The sequence below is a fragment of the Heteronotia binoei genome, chromosome 8 (genome assembly GCF_032191835.1).
Source record: "Heteronotia binoei isolate CCM8104 ecotype False Entrance Well chromosome 8, APGP_CSIRO_Hbin_v1, whole genome shotgun sequence".
NCBI lineage: Eukaryota > Metazoa > Chordata > Lepidosauria > Squamata > Gekkonidae > Heteronotia > Heteronotia binoei.
Genome location: NC_083230.1, coordinates 49,192,988 through 49,209,893, shown reverse-complemented (window position 1 = coordinate 49,209,893; position 16,906 = coordinate 49,192,988). Strand labels below are relative to the sequence as shown.

Below are 16,906 nucleotides of genomic sequence, written 5' to 3'. Positions count from 1 at the left end.
TCACAAGCCATCTATGCAGGAAAACTACATTTTTTTTTAAAGGAACTACTACTCTATAGTAGGTGTTGGGACACAAATGCCAGTTATTCAGATACAATAGGTTGATGCATATGCAAAAAATATGCAATGTTTTGTTAGAGACAACACCATTAAATATTGCTGAACACAAGACACTCCCTGAGGTGTAAACATCAAATAACTTGAACAGCTTTACACATCAGCCCCGTTAAACAGTTTATTACAACACTACATCTACTGTAATCAATTTGGTGCTCTTTACATACATTATCATATGAACATTTAAACAAGAACCAACTACTATAAAAACAAGCATTTACTTGACTTTTTTCCATTGCTTGCACATTTTAATTTTCAAACGTATATAACCGGTAATAAAGTTGCAAGAAGCTATACCTTTTAAATCACACAGGTTCCTTCAAATAAAACAGCTAAGCAACATAAAAATGTAAGAGAGCTACTGGTTACCATGTATGCAGATTTGCCTTATTCAGATCTATTCCTGTTCATTTTATCCATGAATCTTTACAGGTTCTGATCGATCACATGAAGCAAACTGCTGGACAACCTCTTTCCATGAAGTTTCTTGTCTGTTGAGGTATTCCTCTTCCTTCAGCTGTAATGTGTCAAAATTTGTGATGTAGATTTTTGCTAGGTCCCACAGTAAGCAAAAGATTGTTGGTTTAACTATACATATACAAATTGTGCATCTACTTCAGTGTAATGAAGTCTAACAACAGAAGACAAAGCATCTACTTGTCTGATAATCAAACTACAATTATTCCAGGACACTTTTAGAACCATTCATTTACAGAAGTGTAGAATACCACTTAATCACTGGAAGTCACAAAAACCTAATATTCTGGGAAATAACAGGAATGTTTTCTTTGTATTTAAAAAAAATCACAAAAAAGCATGCAGTAGCCAGAATAATTTGTTACACTGTTTTCAGCCACCACATTTGTAATTTTTTTTAAAAAGCATTCTTAAACTAAGGTAACTTGAAAGAAATCAATATTACCCCATCATCCATATAAAAACTAGGAAGTGAAGTTAGAGGCAACCCAGAGCTAGTTCATACGAACTTCCACAAAATGTGGAACAATGAGGGAGTAAGTTATGGCTAAATGGCTTATTTTACTGTATGAATGGAATGTACAGATAGCCAGTTTCCATCTGGATAGTTTAGAAGCTGCTGTCACACAGTCATTCTGAAACATATGAACCAGCTCCAATAATATCATTTTTTAAAAAAATTAACACCTCAGTCCTAAATACATTAATCCTTATCCAGCTGCTCCTTGCTCACAAGATACCCAGTTGAGCTTCAGGGCATCATTCATAAAACCATTACAGCAAGCAAGATCAAGAGTACAGCCACTCTTCAGTACAGAGTAGTACTGCAGTGGAAATAACTGGAGTTTGCTTCTGCATACATTTAACATACCTGCATCTTTAAACACCTGTGTGCATGTGTCAGGGATCCCAGGCACATGCACATAGTTATTTTTAAGTTGTCCATACTGAGAAATGTTTGTTTAGTTACAGCAATCACATTTATTGCTTAAAGCAAGGAGCCATGTAAAATGTTTAACATACAACAGATACAATAACTAAGCTAAAGAGGAAGGGAGAAAATTAATTCTAGTAAATCTGTTTTGCTTTTGTGGAAGAACCACCTACTAAAAAACGACAGGAAATGCATAAATATTACTGGATTAATTTTCCATATATACATCTTAATTTTAACTTCACTTGAAAGCAAGTTCCAATAACTTCAATGATGTTGACATTCAAGCTCTGTAGCATTAAACTGTTTAATACTTAGCTTTGCAACATTAAACTACATCTCTCAGCACTCCTGCTCAGAAGTCAGAAACTGTGAACCCAATGGAACCTACTTTCAAGTAATGGGCCTACAAATAAACTGTGGAACATAACTGCAAAGCAGTTATCAGAAGTTGACATCAATTTTCAAAATTATTGTGAAAAATTTTGAATCCAAACTATATGCAAAAGTACACACATCAATAAATCATTTCAAATGCAGACATACGGATGAGCCATTTCAGAACTTAAAGCAGTATGCAGCTGTCATAAAGCCACTCCTAACATTGTTTAGACAAGAGAATTCCTGAATTTGTTTCTTCTCCCATCACTCAATATATACATATATTTTATATAATGAATGACCCCAATATGCACGATCAGGAAGGCAATTCATTTTTATGAAGGAAGTTAGACTTCCTTTTGGCACAGCCAAATTTGCCTAAGCCTATGTAATAGGAGGATACAGTCTAGACAATGGTCAACTGAAAGACAGGACTGCACCAGAACAATTTCTGAATGTTTCAGAGAAGTTAGATGACAGCTGCAAGACTACATATTAAAACCTGAAGCTTTTGAAACAGCATATTCAACCGGCATTAATGATCTCTACTACGTCTAAAAGAGTATTGTACAAGAAGAAAATGACTGAAGGAACCATGATATATGTTATGAATAGTGGCCTTTATCCATGGTAGCACACACATTTTTTTAAAGGACTAGCAAAACAGCAAGTTTAAATTTTCATATGCTGACAGACTCCCAGAGTTTAATGAATAGCTGAACATACATTGTTCTTTAAAACTATTTCAACATACATTGATTAGTGAATGTAGACTTGCTGGTTTCTACTGCAGGGAATCTATAAACTCTACAGCTCAGTGTTCTCCATATTTTATGGACTCTGGTAAAATGGGTGTAATATTTGTAGTAAAATGGCTGTAATTATTGATTGTTCATTAACATAAATGTTCTGCTATGATTTATAACAAAGGTTTTCTAAATACAGATGAACAAGCTTACTGCTATTCAGTGATACCCCCAACATTTCTAGCAAAATTATTGGAATGGATCAGTGACAGCACAGTTTTAATAAAATTTTGGTGTTGGATTTCCTTGCCCCCCCCCTTGCAAAAACCTGCCTTCTAAAACTCACATGATAAATCCGCATCACATTTTCATAAACAGTTTTCTATATGAATTTTGGGTGGACAGATTTTACAACGTGTTATCTTTCTCTAGAGCAGCATGCAGTTGCAACCTGTAATACCCAAACCAAAACCTCTTTAGATTTGTCAGGATGTTGTACAACCCCAGCAGTTAATCTAATGATCTAAGCCTAAATGACCTTTGATAGTAACCACAAAGGAATTTCAATACAGTTTGGTAAAGATGCAACAACAGTCCATCACTTAGGGGTGGAAGCAAGACCACATACTCCCTTCCCACAATCTCATGTCAGCTCTCCTTCCATTCTCTATGGAAGAGAATCATCTTTCAAGAGATCATTGCCAACTGGGCTAAGCAAACTCTTTTAAGGTTCCTTCATTCATTGTCAGAATTAAAATCAGGACAAAATTAATTTAGGAACAGCTTCTCTTTGGTGATGACAACATGTGATGCCAAACACTATTAGGCAGGGAAATCTGTGTCAGGAAAGGCCAAAGAAGATGCCTCATGCAACCCTAATGCCCACCCAGTTTGTAAACTTTATTACCTCTGACCAAAAGTGGTTTCCTTTGACGTTATTCCCTAACTTCTACATTTATTCATAATTGTTAACTAAAATCCCATAAAAACTAACTTCCAAATTATACCCTTTTAGCTCATCGTGTAATGCTTCAAACATATTAATGCAACAATGGCTTAGAACCAAAGGAGCAGAAGTGGGGAGGGGAGTGTGACTAATCTCCACCAATGCTCATCCCAATTGCATCCCCTTCCTCCATCCTACACCGTAAATGAATATATTTTTAGAGGGCAGAAGGAAATGGGGAAGTCCTGTTATGCAGGAGAGGCTCAGTTGTAGATCCAAGCCACTGCTGTGTGTCCATTTAAGTTTATTATTGTAGTCAAACACACCTAAATTCAGTTTTGCTGTAAATGTGAACATTTTTTCTTTTATATGTTTTAAAATTACAATCCTGTAAATGTTCACATTGAACCATGACAAAATGGATGCAACTGTATACCCCTCTGCCCAACTTTAATATTCAATGGAACTCAAGTGTTGGGTTTTTGGAACGGAAATATATACAGCTAATAAGTTAGCTATGTATGGCTGAATATTCTCTAGTCATTCTGTTAGTTTAGTACTAGCAATTTACTGTTATTAATCTGTGCTGTGGGCACATACAATTAAAACATATTGATTTGCTTAATAAACAGGATTATAGTTTTGAAGATATTCAGGCTCACATTTCATTTTCTGAAATAAAATTATTTTGTTCTGCCTGAAGCCTGCAAATTTATAGGTTGCAATACATATAGACATGTTATTTCAAACTTTAACAACAATAAAGACCTCTCACTGTACAAAACGCTTCACATTAAGGGTTTACTATAAAAGCCATTTTCCTTCATAAATTTTACAATTTTATCAACATTGTTTTCCTGAACTGTTACTCATTCTTATGCTGAAGAATGACACAGATGAATGTAATTCAGACTTCAATATATTAATGAGTTTTTTTTTAAAGGTAGTTCTCAAACCACAGTAAGCAAGAGATTCAGTGCAGTTAACTGGCTGAATAAAATTTCCCCAGCTGTTTGACTGTTTCCCCCAATAAGTCACCCCCCCCCCCAGTAGCAACACAAACTTCTGTGCATCTACTGAACAATGCCAAGTTGTACTCCCAAAGGTGACTAAGCATAACATAAGAACGAGAAAACCAGATTAATATAAAACCCACAACATAAATCTAACAGCAAAATTACTAACATGCACAGATTATTCACTATGCAATTATACATTTTTAGAACATAAAACTAAAAACCTGCTAAAATGGTAGATGATCAAATCTGTATGATGAATTAAAATTGATAAAAGACAATTTGTAGACTACCAGCTTCAAGCAGAATGACTACAGCAAATACCATAAATAAATCTGATATAGCATAAGGACAACATATATGACTTCCTACAATGACACTTTGAAATGTAAATAGCCATATGCCTTTTTTGAGGAATGCTATCGTCAAAGAAATACTGTTCAGCAAAGCGCTGAAATACAATGGCAAATATTTTTCACAGAGAAACATAGCTGTTGCTATTTTGTCAGTTTGCAACAGAACCATCCTCTCCAGCAATTTCATCTATTCTAAAGTGAGCAATGTACCTGAAAAGAGGGGTAGCAATATTAACTAATCTAACAGTACTGCTAATTCATCCATCCATAATGAGGCATTTAATGCAGCTATCCAGTCTATTTTTTTAAAAAAAGGATTTACTAGCATTATGAACAAAAAGTAAAACTAAATTCAAATATAGTAGGCTCATTTATCTGAAACAATATATGAACATCCTATTCTTACATACTTAAATGTGTGTAGAATTTATGCATGGCAAAGAAGAGAAGTGCTTTACCTCATGATTTTGAAGGATTAGGAAAAAACTGTATTTATACACCATTTCACCCCATGATTTTGAGGGGTTAAGGATGTCAAAAACTGGGTTTCTGGTCAAACATTAAGGCCAATGCATGGATATGAGGGAGAGAGAAGAGAATTATGTTAACTACTACACATATTCTACACACATTAAGCAGGAGTCTTCAATCAATTCCTCTACAAGAACAAATGGATTTGTAACAATATTTTTCAGGAACAATATTTTTTGCATATATAAAAAGACACTCACTTTTAAACTTTGCACAAACAGACCTAAAGTACTCTTCTGATCTGTGCACTGAAAACTAAAGAGTTTTGCTTACAGTGGTTTGAGAACAGTATACAGAAAAACATTATGTCAAATGGAGAACAAACTCTACATACACATATTGATAACTGTTGGTGTATTTTGTCCCTTTGTAATTCTACACCCAACTAGCTTCGTTTTAAAAAGAAATCACCATCAACAACCATAACATGCAGCATTCATTCATTTATTTATTCTAAAGCTGACCAATTAGTTTTATCTTACTTTAAGTACACATAAGAACACATCAGATCCTAAGAAAATTTCAAAGGCTTATTTCCACACAGATAAGCACTTGTGTAGGATAAAGCATGAAATCAGTGTGTCTGCTCATCAGATGTTTAAAGAAGTCCTAGGATTTGTGATTATTTTGATTCAATTATGTTGTTACATTTCACGCTGTTGTCAGCTTTGCTCTAGATATGCAATATGGCCCGACATAAAAATATTTATGATCTGCTGGTGATTTGCACACAAGTTGCTTGGATTTTTAGCAGAATGGTACAAGAAAATAGGTACATTTTAAAATATTCACTATTTTCTTGTATTTTTATATAGACAATATACAAAAAAGACATAACAAAGAGATACAGGATTTCATGAACACTTTCAAAATAACCCAGTAGCCAAAATAGATTGTCAACACACGTTAAAGAACTGACCAAGTAAGAGTACATTAAACCATTTGGAATCAGTTAATGTACCTTTCAGTACCCAAACGAGAAGTCTGAAAGGGTACATCTGGCTTCAGAGAAGCTGTGCATCAATCTGACCCTTGTCTGTGAATTTCCTAACTGTGGATGACAATGCAATTTAATCCAAAGACGTGATTAGAATCTTTATTTTCTAGCTTGGTTGCATTCACTACCAATTTACTAAGCTTCTGTGAGGAAAATTATCATTTTTCTAACCTACCTAAGTCTCCAATTATCCCTTGCAATCAATTTTACTATTGCCACAATTACAGTAAATAAAAGCAGCTCTGGCTAGCACAATAAAATTCTAGTTTGAGGCGTACATAATAAAAATACCCAATGATGACTTTCAATTCATTAGCTATAAAAGTTTGTTCTTTAATATCTATATTGTACTATACTTAATGGAGATCATATGGTAAATTTTAAATGCATAACATACAGATTTCAATTCAGGCTGCAACTGTAAAAGCAGCTGGACAAATTAAGCTTGGAAAACTAATGTTTGCACAAAAATATCTGACTTGCTGTTCCATAATCACCACAAAGTATGATTTTGTTCTCATAGCCATCTCCTCAATTATTATACAACCCAGACTGAATAAGCACATGTGATTTAAGTGTTTGCCCAATACACCTGTAAGAAATAAACAGTTTACAAAAGCCACATATAATTTGAAAGAACAAACTGTGTTTTACAGTGATTTGGTAAAATATAGCACTCCATTTATGCTGTATCTCCTTTCATTAGACAAGTAGTATCCAAGACCATCAGACAAAGTATTGAGTGTTTTCTTAAGGGGTGAAATTAGTGTTTACCCATGTGCATGCTAAAAAGAACATGCACGTTTGAAAGCACAGGAAAGTGGTTCTGGATTCTGTTTAAATTTTTCTGTCATAAACTCTGTTATTAATTCACATCAATTCCTCCTAACTGTCCAGAACCTAAGACTATAACCTGACATTTTATACTTGGAATCTAAAATACGCAGTAGCACATGACTACTGCGTCAATTTCCTATGCTTGGCATTTCATTCCTGAACACATGCATTTGAACTTGCATCCTACTGGTGTCAAATAACTGATTAGGATAGGCAGTTATCAAACGGAACATATCCCATGAGCAAACAACGTTGACTTCAGCCAAAGAAAGAGAGACTCAGCCTAAGATCAAATTTTTAAAATAATGCTTGGATTTATCATCCATAAACTGCAAAATTTCACGTTTCTATAATTCTAGATTTAGAAGTTATCAGACTCCAAGAACACAAAGAGCTCCACATCACATGATGTGCCCAGCGCAAAGTAACGTTATCATGCCGGGCACATCACATGATGGACACTCTAGAATTTACCCAAATGCTAGAGAGTCCCCAGCACAATGTGGCCAGTGCAATGGCATCACTTACGGGTGAAGTCTTTGAGCATGTGAGAAGAATCCCCTGCCGAAGCCAAGGTAGGACTTGGCAACCATAGTTGTAAGTGTTCTGTTTGGGACTTTTATATATTCTGAGTTTTTCAACTGAATCATATACTATATTTCAAGAGAAAGCAACATTTTAACTGTCATATATTAATAGCCCCTAGAAAAAACTTCAGTCTTCAACCACCCCAATCTTTAATTAGTGGCTGAAATATTGCTGTTATTGTACATTTCCAACAATAGTTTGTATGTTTACAAGATATAGTAAAGTTCTAAAAAGCTCCATACGAACATTTTCTAATCTCAGGCCTCAACAGTGCAATCCTAAACTGCAGAGTTCAGCTCTGTGTGAGGCTGTGCTGTTAATCACTCAAGAAAGAAAATGCAATTACCTAATTAATGGTGTTTTGCAGTTTGATACACTAGCTAAGACACTCTATTGAGCGTGCCTAAGACCTGAAAACCTTTTTGTTGCTGTTTTCTACAATATACCTGTATCAAGTACCCCTGCCACATCTCCCCTTACACGTAAGTCAGAGTTAATGGACCAAAACTACTCTAGATGGGAACTTTCATATCCTTCACACTGGAAATTTATCCTATTGATATCCTATTGATCTATTGCAAACCATAGCATTGCACAACCAAAGTCATTGTAAATATTACCTTTTTGGAATAGGGGTAGGAAATAAACATTTGGATTTTAATATTATTTATATATTTATAAGCGACCTTGGCCCTGTTCTTTTGAGAAAAGTTCAAAGTATTTTATATAAATAAATGCTTCTGTTCACAGTGATATCCAGGATAGTGTTTCTGAGAAGTTAGAAACAGAACACAGAAGAATACCAAATGAACAAGATGTACTGAAAAGAATACCAAATGAACAAGATGTACTGAAAAGTGAGTTACTACAGTATTAAGAAAGAGTTTAAGAAAAGAACTGTGATGAAGTGTCCATCATCATAATAAAGAGAGTTGGATTTATATCCCGCCCTTCACAATCTCCTTCCCTTCCTTTCCCCACAACAAACACCCTGTGAGGCAGGTGGGGCTGAGAGAGCTCAGAGAGAACAGATCTTGAGAGAACAGCAACTGACCCAAGGTTATCCAGCCGGATGCATACGGAGAAATGGAGAATCAAACCCAGTTCTCCAAGATTAGAATCTGCCACTCTTAACCACTACACCAAACTGGCTCTCCAGTTTGGATTGCACTGTTGAGTCCTGAGATTAGAAAATGATCATGAAGGATTTTTAGAACTTTACTGTTTCTTGTAAACATACAAACTAGCAGTGTAGATGAAATTAACTGTCTAATTAGGAAATAATTAAGCCTGTGGTTACAACTTGTAATAAACACACCAATGCAAACTTTTCATTTAATGTACAGAGTGCCTTACAGTTCTTCCAACAACTGATACAGTCAATTATAAATCTCACCTTACTGAAGTTATCTGAAGCTCAAAAGAATATTTGATACCACTTGGTGTTTAAGAAGCTAGATTATATATTTCATACTCAAGCCCAAAATTCTAAGTAGCTCAAAATCATGCCTTTTAACTTAGAAGTACCATGAGGAGAGATTACACTTATCTAAGAGCAGTTCTGTTTTGTAATCTTAAAGTGATCTCTTCTGATAGTTTGTCACACCTGCACAGAATGCACTGGACATAACTGGTCTTTCTAGTGAGAAACCTAGTTGTCTCACTTGCCCTTGCCTCCCCTAGCCTCTCTGATATGTGAGGCTGAAGGAAAAATGCAATGTGTGCAAACATACATAGGACAGAGCTGGAAGCAAGAGTAGAATGAGTGAAAAGGAAACTGTGCTTGTAATCAGGATGTTAACAAGATTAACAAGAAGATTTACTTAACTGAAGAGAACACTGATTGTTCAAGCCTAAATTTTAGGGAGAGATGGGGGCTACCTTTTTCATCTCTAGTGGCTAAGCTAAAAGTGATTCATTCTGATATTTCTCCATCAATAAGCTTGTAACAAGTCTATACAGTCTGGAAGAAAAATGTTCCAAGAAACTATGAAAAAGATGAGGCAAATATGGTTAATTTCATAAATAAGGAAGCAAGAAACGCCTATTGGAAGTAGAAAGGCAACAAGAAAATATATTGCCAGAGATTAGAATGAAGTTGGCAAGAAAGAAAAAAAAACTAGGAACAGAAACCAAGGTCTCAATTACTTTTCACATGAAGATGGACAAAAGAAAACTCACAGTTTGAATAATTAGAAAATTCTTCTATGAAATATGAAATGGAAACTATTTTGAGTCAAACGTTTAGGCCCAAAATAGATATTTTTAAGAAATTGCATGTGTCTTTCCATCTTTAAAAAAAAAACAAACATCAGAAGCCAGGATGCTGAGAAGCTACTTGAATGTAGGTGAATATTGATCAGAAAGCGATCAAAATGAGGAAGGGGTACACTATTTCACCCTCCCTCTTGTATCATTATTCTGTTTTAACTTAAAGCCCAGCCTGCTCCTGGTTAATTTTTAAAACCTGGCAGAAAGCATGCCTGTAACAGCATGTCTAGTTTGGTCCTCTGATAGCTCTAAAGAGTTCCAGGCTATTGTTGAGGGAATAGCCAAGCTGTTCTACATTTCCACAAGACAAAATATAGACATCTAAGAAAATTCTTTCTAAAATTAACATTGAAAATTTTTCCTTTCAGAGATGGAACAAAAACTTGTCAGTGCAAAATTGCAGTCAGAAGATGCTACATAAACACTACTGATGGGCCACACAAGAATACAGTACAGAAAATGAAATGAAAATGAAACGATTGAAAATAAAACACTATACTTGAAGCCCCATTATCCACCATGAAGGAGTAAAAAGGAATATAGATATGAGTATGTTGGAACATTCCAATCTGGTTTAAGGCTACATTATAAGAGTTAAACAGCCATGGTCGCATAGGTGGAGATGGATAAAGGGAGTGTAACTCCATTGATTCTCCTGGATCTTTCAATGGCTTTTGATACCATCAGTCATGGTAACTTTTTGGACTGCATTTCTGAGCAAAGATTCCGTGACCCTTCTTTCCTGCTTATGTTTTAACAGTTGTTTTATGTAAATGTATTTTATTGTATTGAACACCTCAGATAAACCCAAACCAAACATTTTGTCTTTGAAGAAAGATGTTGTGCGGGTATATGTTAATTATAGGCAGAGGTTGACAGTGCACGTTTTTCTTAAATTCCTATATTTATCAAGGTCTTCAGTGAATTCTTTTAATACAGTGGGGTTTGAATTGTATTGTATTAATGAAACTATTGTATTGTATTAATAGTTTAATAATGTATTTCTATTCATTTTATTATGTTTTTCATGGTTTTATTATGTTTTTCATCTATTAGTCACCTGTGTGGCCATGAAGAGGAAAGAAAGACTGCATTCTGTAAAGATGCTTTCATAGGCTCTGTGAAGTAGTAAACAACGCTCTGAAAGAATGACCAAAGTAAGAGGTACTACAGCATGCTAGATCATATGCTGTTAAACTGATAGCCTGTTAACTTAGCATATCTTCTCCTTGCCTTGAAAAGGAAATCAATGTCCTTGGAACAAATAAAAAGCTTTCTTGTTTGTGCCAAGAACTGTACATTTGTGTAACTTTGTCTTCTACTGGTATCAATTTGTCCAATGGGCAAGAACAAGAACACAGAGAGTTCATACAAGGCTGTTAAAATTCCAATTCAAACCCCACTGTATTAAAAGAATTCACTGAAGACCTTGATAAATATAGGAATTTAAGAAAAACGTGCACTGTCAACCTCTGCCTATAATTAACATATACCCGCACAACATCTTTCTTCAAAGGCAAAATGTTTGGTTTGGGTTTATCTGAGGTGTTCAACAGGTCTCATATTTGAATATAAACTTCATGTCAACAATTAAGCTCTAATGAGACCAATGATCAGCATCCTATGTGATAGCATTTCAATGCAGAAACTCAAAGGAATAGTTGTTATTCTCCCTGCCAACATAATGCCAGGACTTAAGGCACTGCAGTAATGACAGCAATGTCCCAATTTTCAGATCCTATTAAAGACCACATAGCAGCAGATTTGGCATACTATTGCCATGGAAAGATATTTGTGGAGGAATGGAATACATGAGGTGAGACAGCCTGACACATGGGCAACCCAGATTCCAAAAGAAAATCTGTTACCTTCCTTTGAGCAAATGCTTATCTGAAAGTGGTTGTGACAGACCCAAACTTGATGAGGCTGCCAGATTATCCTTTAAAAAGCAACATTACAAACTAGCATACATGACATGCCAGAAGACATGATTGAAGTTAAGCAAAGGGGGGACAGGGTGGAAAAATAGGAAGTTCGGGTTTTTTAACACTCACCTGAAATTGCCTATAAGAAGTGTATTTAGGACAGCCTAGAACTTTACAATTTGAAAGCAGATACTTATTCTGAAACACAATTTTAAGTTAATGTTGATTTAAGAAAAAAACCAAACCTTAATCCTGAAGTCTGAAACTGATATACCCACCTCCTTTAACGATGACGATACTCTCGTTCTCGATCCCGCTCTCTGTCACGGTCTCTATCACGGTCACGATGTCTCTCACGTTCTCGGCTTCTTTCCCGATAATAATCATCATGGCGATCTCTGCTACGAGATTTGTGGCGTCTACTTTTCTCCCTTGACCTGCTGTGGTCTCTCTCTCTTGACCGCTCACGTCTTCTAAAAGAAATTACTTCATTAATTCTCTTAAAATATGTATATTTTGTATAAGTAAACCTAAACCTCCAGTAAAGAGTTTTAGGCACAGAGAATGCTGTCTTGGTCAAGGACAGAGCATAGTGAACTTCAGGGGTCTTCTAGTCCCCGAGTTTTAAGCTATGAAAGTAAAAAGCCTGATATCACCACTTTTTGGTGACAGCAAGTAACTTGGCATTGGTGTTCAGGGCCGGTGCTAGCCTTTCTGATGCCCTAGGCAAATCACCCACTAGTGCCCCCCCAATTAGTAAAAAAAAATAGGGAAAATGAAGAGCACCAAACTTGAAACTTTTCACATTTTTAATTTACTGATTTTTAATTTTATTTTTCAAAAAAAATGTGATGTTATTTAAAAAATTGTGAGAATAAATGCTTGCTGGTCACCAGGAAGGAGGGTGGCGGGACAGGATGAAGTGGAAGGCCAAATCACACATTGGGGAGAGGGGGGTGGCTTGGCTTTGTTGAGGGCAGCTTGGTGATGGGAGAGGACAAGGTGATAGTGGTCAGGAGCCAGAGCCATGCATTGGGAGGGGGAGCCCAGTGGTGCCCCCTAGGCCAGGTGGCACCCTAGGCAACTGCCTACTTTGCCTACTCCCAAGCACCGGCCCTGCCTATGAGAAAGCACACTCACTCTAATTTAATGAGGGGAACTCAAATTACAGCAGCAAAGATGAATTATAACAGTTTAATATATTTGCTATTTCAACGGTTTAACAAGGTTTTGAGATACCATGTCATTGATCTTTATTTGTATCAGACCTAATTATTTTACACTAAACAACATACAATGTCAGTATTCTCCTAATCAAGAAACTGAAGCTTCACAAAACCAGTGAATTATTCTAGGAGTAATGTCAAGTTCATTACAGTACTCTCTAGTAAGGTTTTCCCCAAAAACGTTTACCCATTTATATACAAAAGGTTTACCTTGATCCAGAACCATAAGACTTTGACTCAATTCCATGAAGGCAGTCTTGCAGAGAGCTAATAAGTACTTTGCAGCGATCATCAGCAGACACTTTGGATTGTTTAATTAAAGAAATTGCAGTTACCAAAGTTTCTATAGCACTTCCATAGTCTCCTGGAAGATGGAAAAACACACACTGAGAAACATATGTATGTTTTAAAAAAAATTTCAGCTGTCTTCTACAATTAGGACCATGCTACTGCAGGTTTTAGGAAGTGGCTTATATGACAGAATGCTCTTCCGTATAGAAAATGGGATGTCAGGGAGAAGAGTGCTAATCCAATCCAACACATATGTTGTAGGTGAGCGTTCCAGAATGAGAGCCCTTACCTTCAATCTGAACTGATGCAGTCCAGTCACACACTACCCATTTCTGGAAACTTGGTCTAGTTTACTCAGATAGGGCCTTCAGAAATTAATATTTCTCAAAAGATAATATCCCTCCCAGCATTAGCAGTTTCAGATTCCCAACAGCAAACATTTCTATGACTATGGACTGGGTCCTAAGAATCCATTCTGCTAACAGCAGAGTCTTCCATCAGGACTAGAAGCCTTGGTCTAGCAGAAAGATGCATTCATCAGGAGCAGACTCCACCACTAGAAGAAGGAATTTATGGAATCCAATCCTTTTTTATTATGGATAGGATATTTAAAGAAAATATACTGACCAGCACTGGCATCTGAAACAGCTCTCGAAATGGCACTGCTAGAGATAGCCCTATTTCTATTCATGATTTCTTCAAATTCTGCTTCACTTAAAGGTGTCCTTGCAGCATCCATTTCTCTGCAAACACACACAAATTCAAAACTTTTACTTTCAGCTAATCACAGCTATACAGTTAACACTAGTTTGCAAAGCAAAGTAACACATAAGAGAAAGGTTCCCCCCCCCCTCAATCAATATCTTTAAAATGCAACACCTGTAGGCTAGAGGGGGGAAAGGTACACTATCACAGAAACAGTACTTCTGTAAGTAGTGTAGAAACCTTCAGTCAGATGGTCTACTTAAGCAGTGCTTTTTCCATCATCAGAGAGCTTTAAAATATGTTTACAAATCTACATTTAAGTAGGTATTGCGCCAAACATTTATATAACTGAGGCAGAGGATTCTGGCCTGCCCAATGAATGAGTATCAATGAAGACCCTCAACTCAGTTACAACAACCAGGAATCAGAGTACATAAGTAAATGTTGCCAAGCATTACAAACCCTCTAGAACCTTAATAACGTACATGGGTGTGATGTGCTGGCTGTACACTTAACTAGCAGCTTACTTTTAATTCGTAACAGAAATGCACCTAACTATTCTGAAAATTTCCTCTTGAACATAATTTCATCTGTCAGTAGCGCCCTCTAGACAGCACTCTATAGATACATGTATTGGAATAAACAAGTGTAGAGGGAGAGCACAGAAGAACATGCTAGTACCACCGCCAACCCACACACTGTTGCCGGACTGTGAGCTCAGAGTCTATGCATGCAGTCTTCATCCCCAGACTCAGAATTTGATTCTGGAAATACAACCCATGCACAGAGTCCATGCTCACAATCATACACAGATCGGGGCCAGTGTGTTCACACCCGCTCCCTGTCTACTCATGTTGATTTCAACACACAAAATCTGCAAAGGGTGGCTTAAAACATAAAATCTGGATCTAACAAAGGCCTATGCCCAACTCTTGCATACCCACCTACTCCTTCCTTTTATATGGAGCAAATATTAATCCAGATAATATAACTTAATTAACTAATCTAGGTAATATAACTAAGGCACCTAGAATGAAGATCACACTTTAAGGTATGGTGTTAACACTACACATCTTTTAAATTCCTTTCAGCACTGCAAAGTCATATGGCTTAACTTGCATCTGAGAAATGTTTCTTTCAAGTGTTAGTCCTTTTGGTAGAAAAAAATGCAGAATTATAAGCAATGCTATCCTCTTAAGAGTAAGAAGTGGATCAAGATCCTATAGCCGATTTAGCATAAGAGGAAATGTCTAAAAATTCATACCTCCCTGCGTTTTGAGTATTATTTTTCGATTGTCTCCAATACAATGGCATATGTAATTGTTCTCTTATGGACATGTTATTTCCAGTGAAACGCCTATGATATATAATTGACAATTTAAATATAGTTATGGATTGTAGTCGAGATCATCATGAAAATATTGGACATCATGTGCAGAGATTCTACTTCTGCTTTCTCCACCCTCAACCCTCCCTTGCCTACCAGAGCACTAACTTGATATACAAAGATTAACAATTTGGCTTTAATATGGGTTCCTCTACGTATTTTCAAGAAATTATGCCCAAAGCTCCACATTTTGGAATGCTGCTTTATGATGTCTAAAACATATGATTTTACTCATTAATGTAATGGATTAAGTCAAAAGCAGAATTAACTTGTTTAAGAATTAATTGGTTTTCCAATAAATAATCAGGCCAACAAAACCTTCCCAGCCAACATAACATGCAACTAAACTTCATAAAACTGAGACTATTTGAGACAATATAACATGCACAGAAGACAGGCAACATCAAAGAAAGAGAAATAGCAATGGGTATAAATGAACAAGATTTCTTCAAAGATGACTGGAAAACATCAAGCAAGGCTGCTTGATAAAGAAAGCTATCATGAGGTGTTTTAACTTGACTACTCACACATTGAGAGCAGTCATGGGACTGAAGTGGGTGAAGAAGATAAAAAAGGGGTGCATCTCAAGGCTTACATACTGCACAAGGGGCCTTCCTATCAGAGAATTTGTCCAATGAAGAGAATGGACAGTTACACTAAAATATATTGCCAAGGAACTGGACTTCAACTTTTGTGCAGGAGAAGTAACCTTGGTAGCTGAGCAGTTAAGAAGATACCAACAGTAAATAAAGGTGTATACAAGGTGAAAATGCTAACATGTTTTTGAAAAGATTCCCATGTATTTGTGCACAAGATATAATGTGAACAACAGAAGTGTGATCAAACTAAAGTAAATACATAGCTGGAATTGGGGGACCTGTTCAAAGGGGGAATTCCTTACCTCTATCACTGCTGATTTCCCACATAGCTCAGAGGGGGAGAGACTCATGGGGTGGTTCCTATATTCCCCCCCCAGCACGAAGCCTCCCACTGCCACTGTGGCTGCCATGATCCTCTATCACTACTGCTGGGCCTGGCATAGCTGCTGGCATCTTCTGCTACCACAGCTGAGCCTGGTGCAGCTGCCAGCATCCTCCATGGCTGGGCCCAGAGTCACTGCTGGGATTTACTATCAGGCCAGGCTGGAGCAGCTCATCTGTAAGAGTATTGTCTGC

At 36.5% G+C, this 16,906-nt stretch overlaps 1 protein-coding gene across 4 annotated transcripts in view; it reads right to left on the bottom strand.

The window, feature by feature from the left end:
- Positions 1-221: 221 nt before the first annotated feature.
- The window catches only part of CPSF6 (cleavage and polyadenylation specific factor 6), a 42,361-nt gene continuing 25,676 nt past the window's right edge, over positions 222-16,906 (bottom strand). Inside the window, exons 7-11 of one of the 4 annotated variants that reach the window (XM_060245056.1) lie at positions 15,609-15,701; positions 14,267-14,382; positions 13,559-13,712; positions 12,401-12,595; positions 222-634 (exon numbers count right to left, since the gene is read on the bottom strand). In XM_060245056.1, the coding sequence (XP_060101039.1) occupies positions 12,406-12,595; positions 13,559-13,712; positions 14,267-14,382; positions 15,609-15,701 (553 nt within the window). In that variant the 3' untranslated portion in view covers positions 222-634; positions 12,401-12,405. The remainder of the gene's footprint in view (positions 635-12,400; positions 12,596-13,558; positions 13,713-14,266; positions 14,383-15,608; positions 15,702-16,906) is intronic. The other 3 variants (XM_060245057.1, XM_060245059.1, XM_060245058.1) reach the window with 3 other exon arrangements.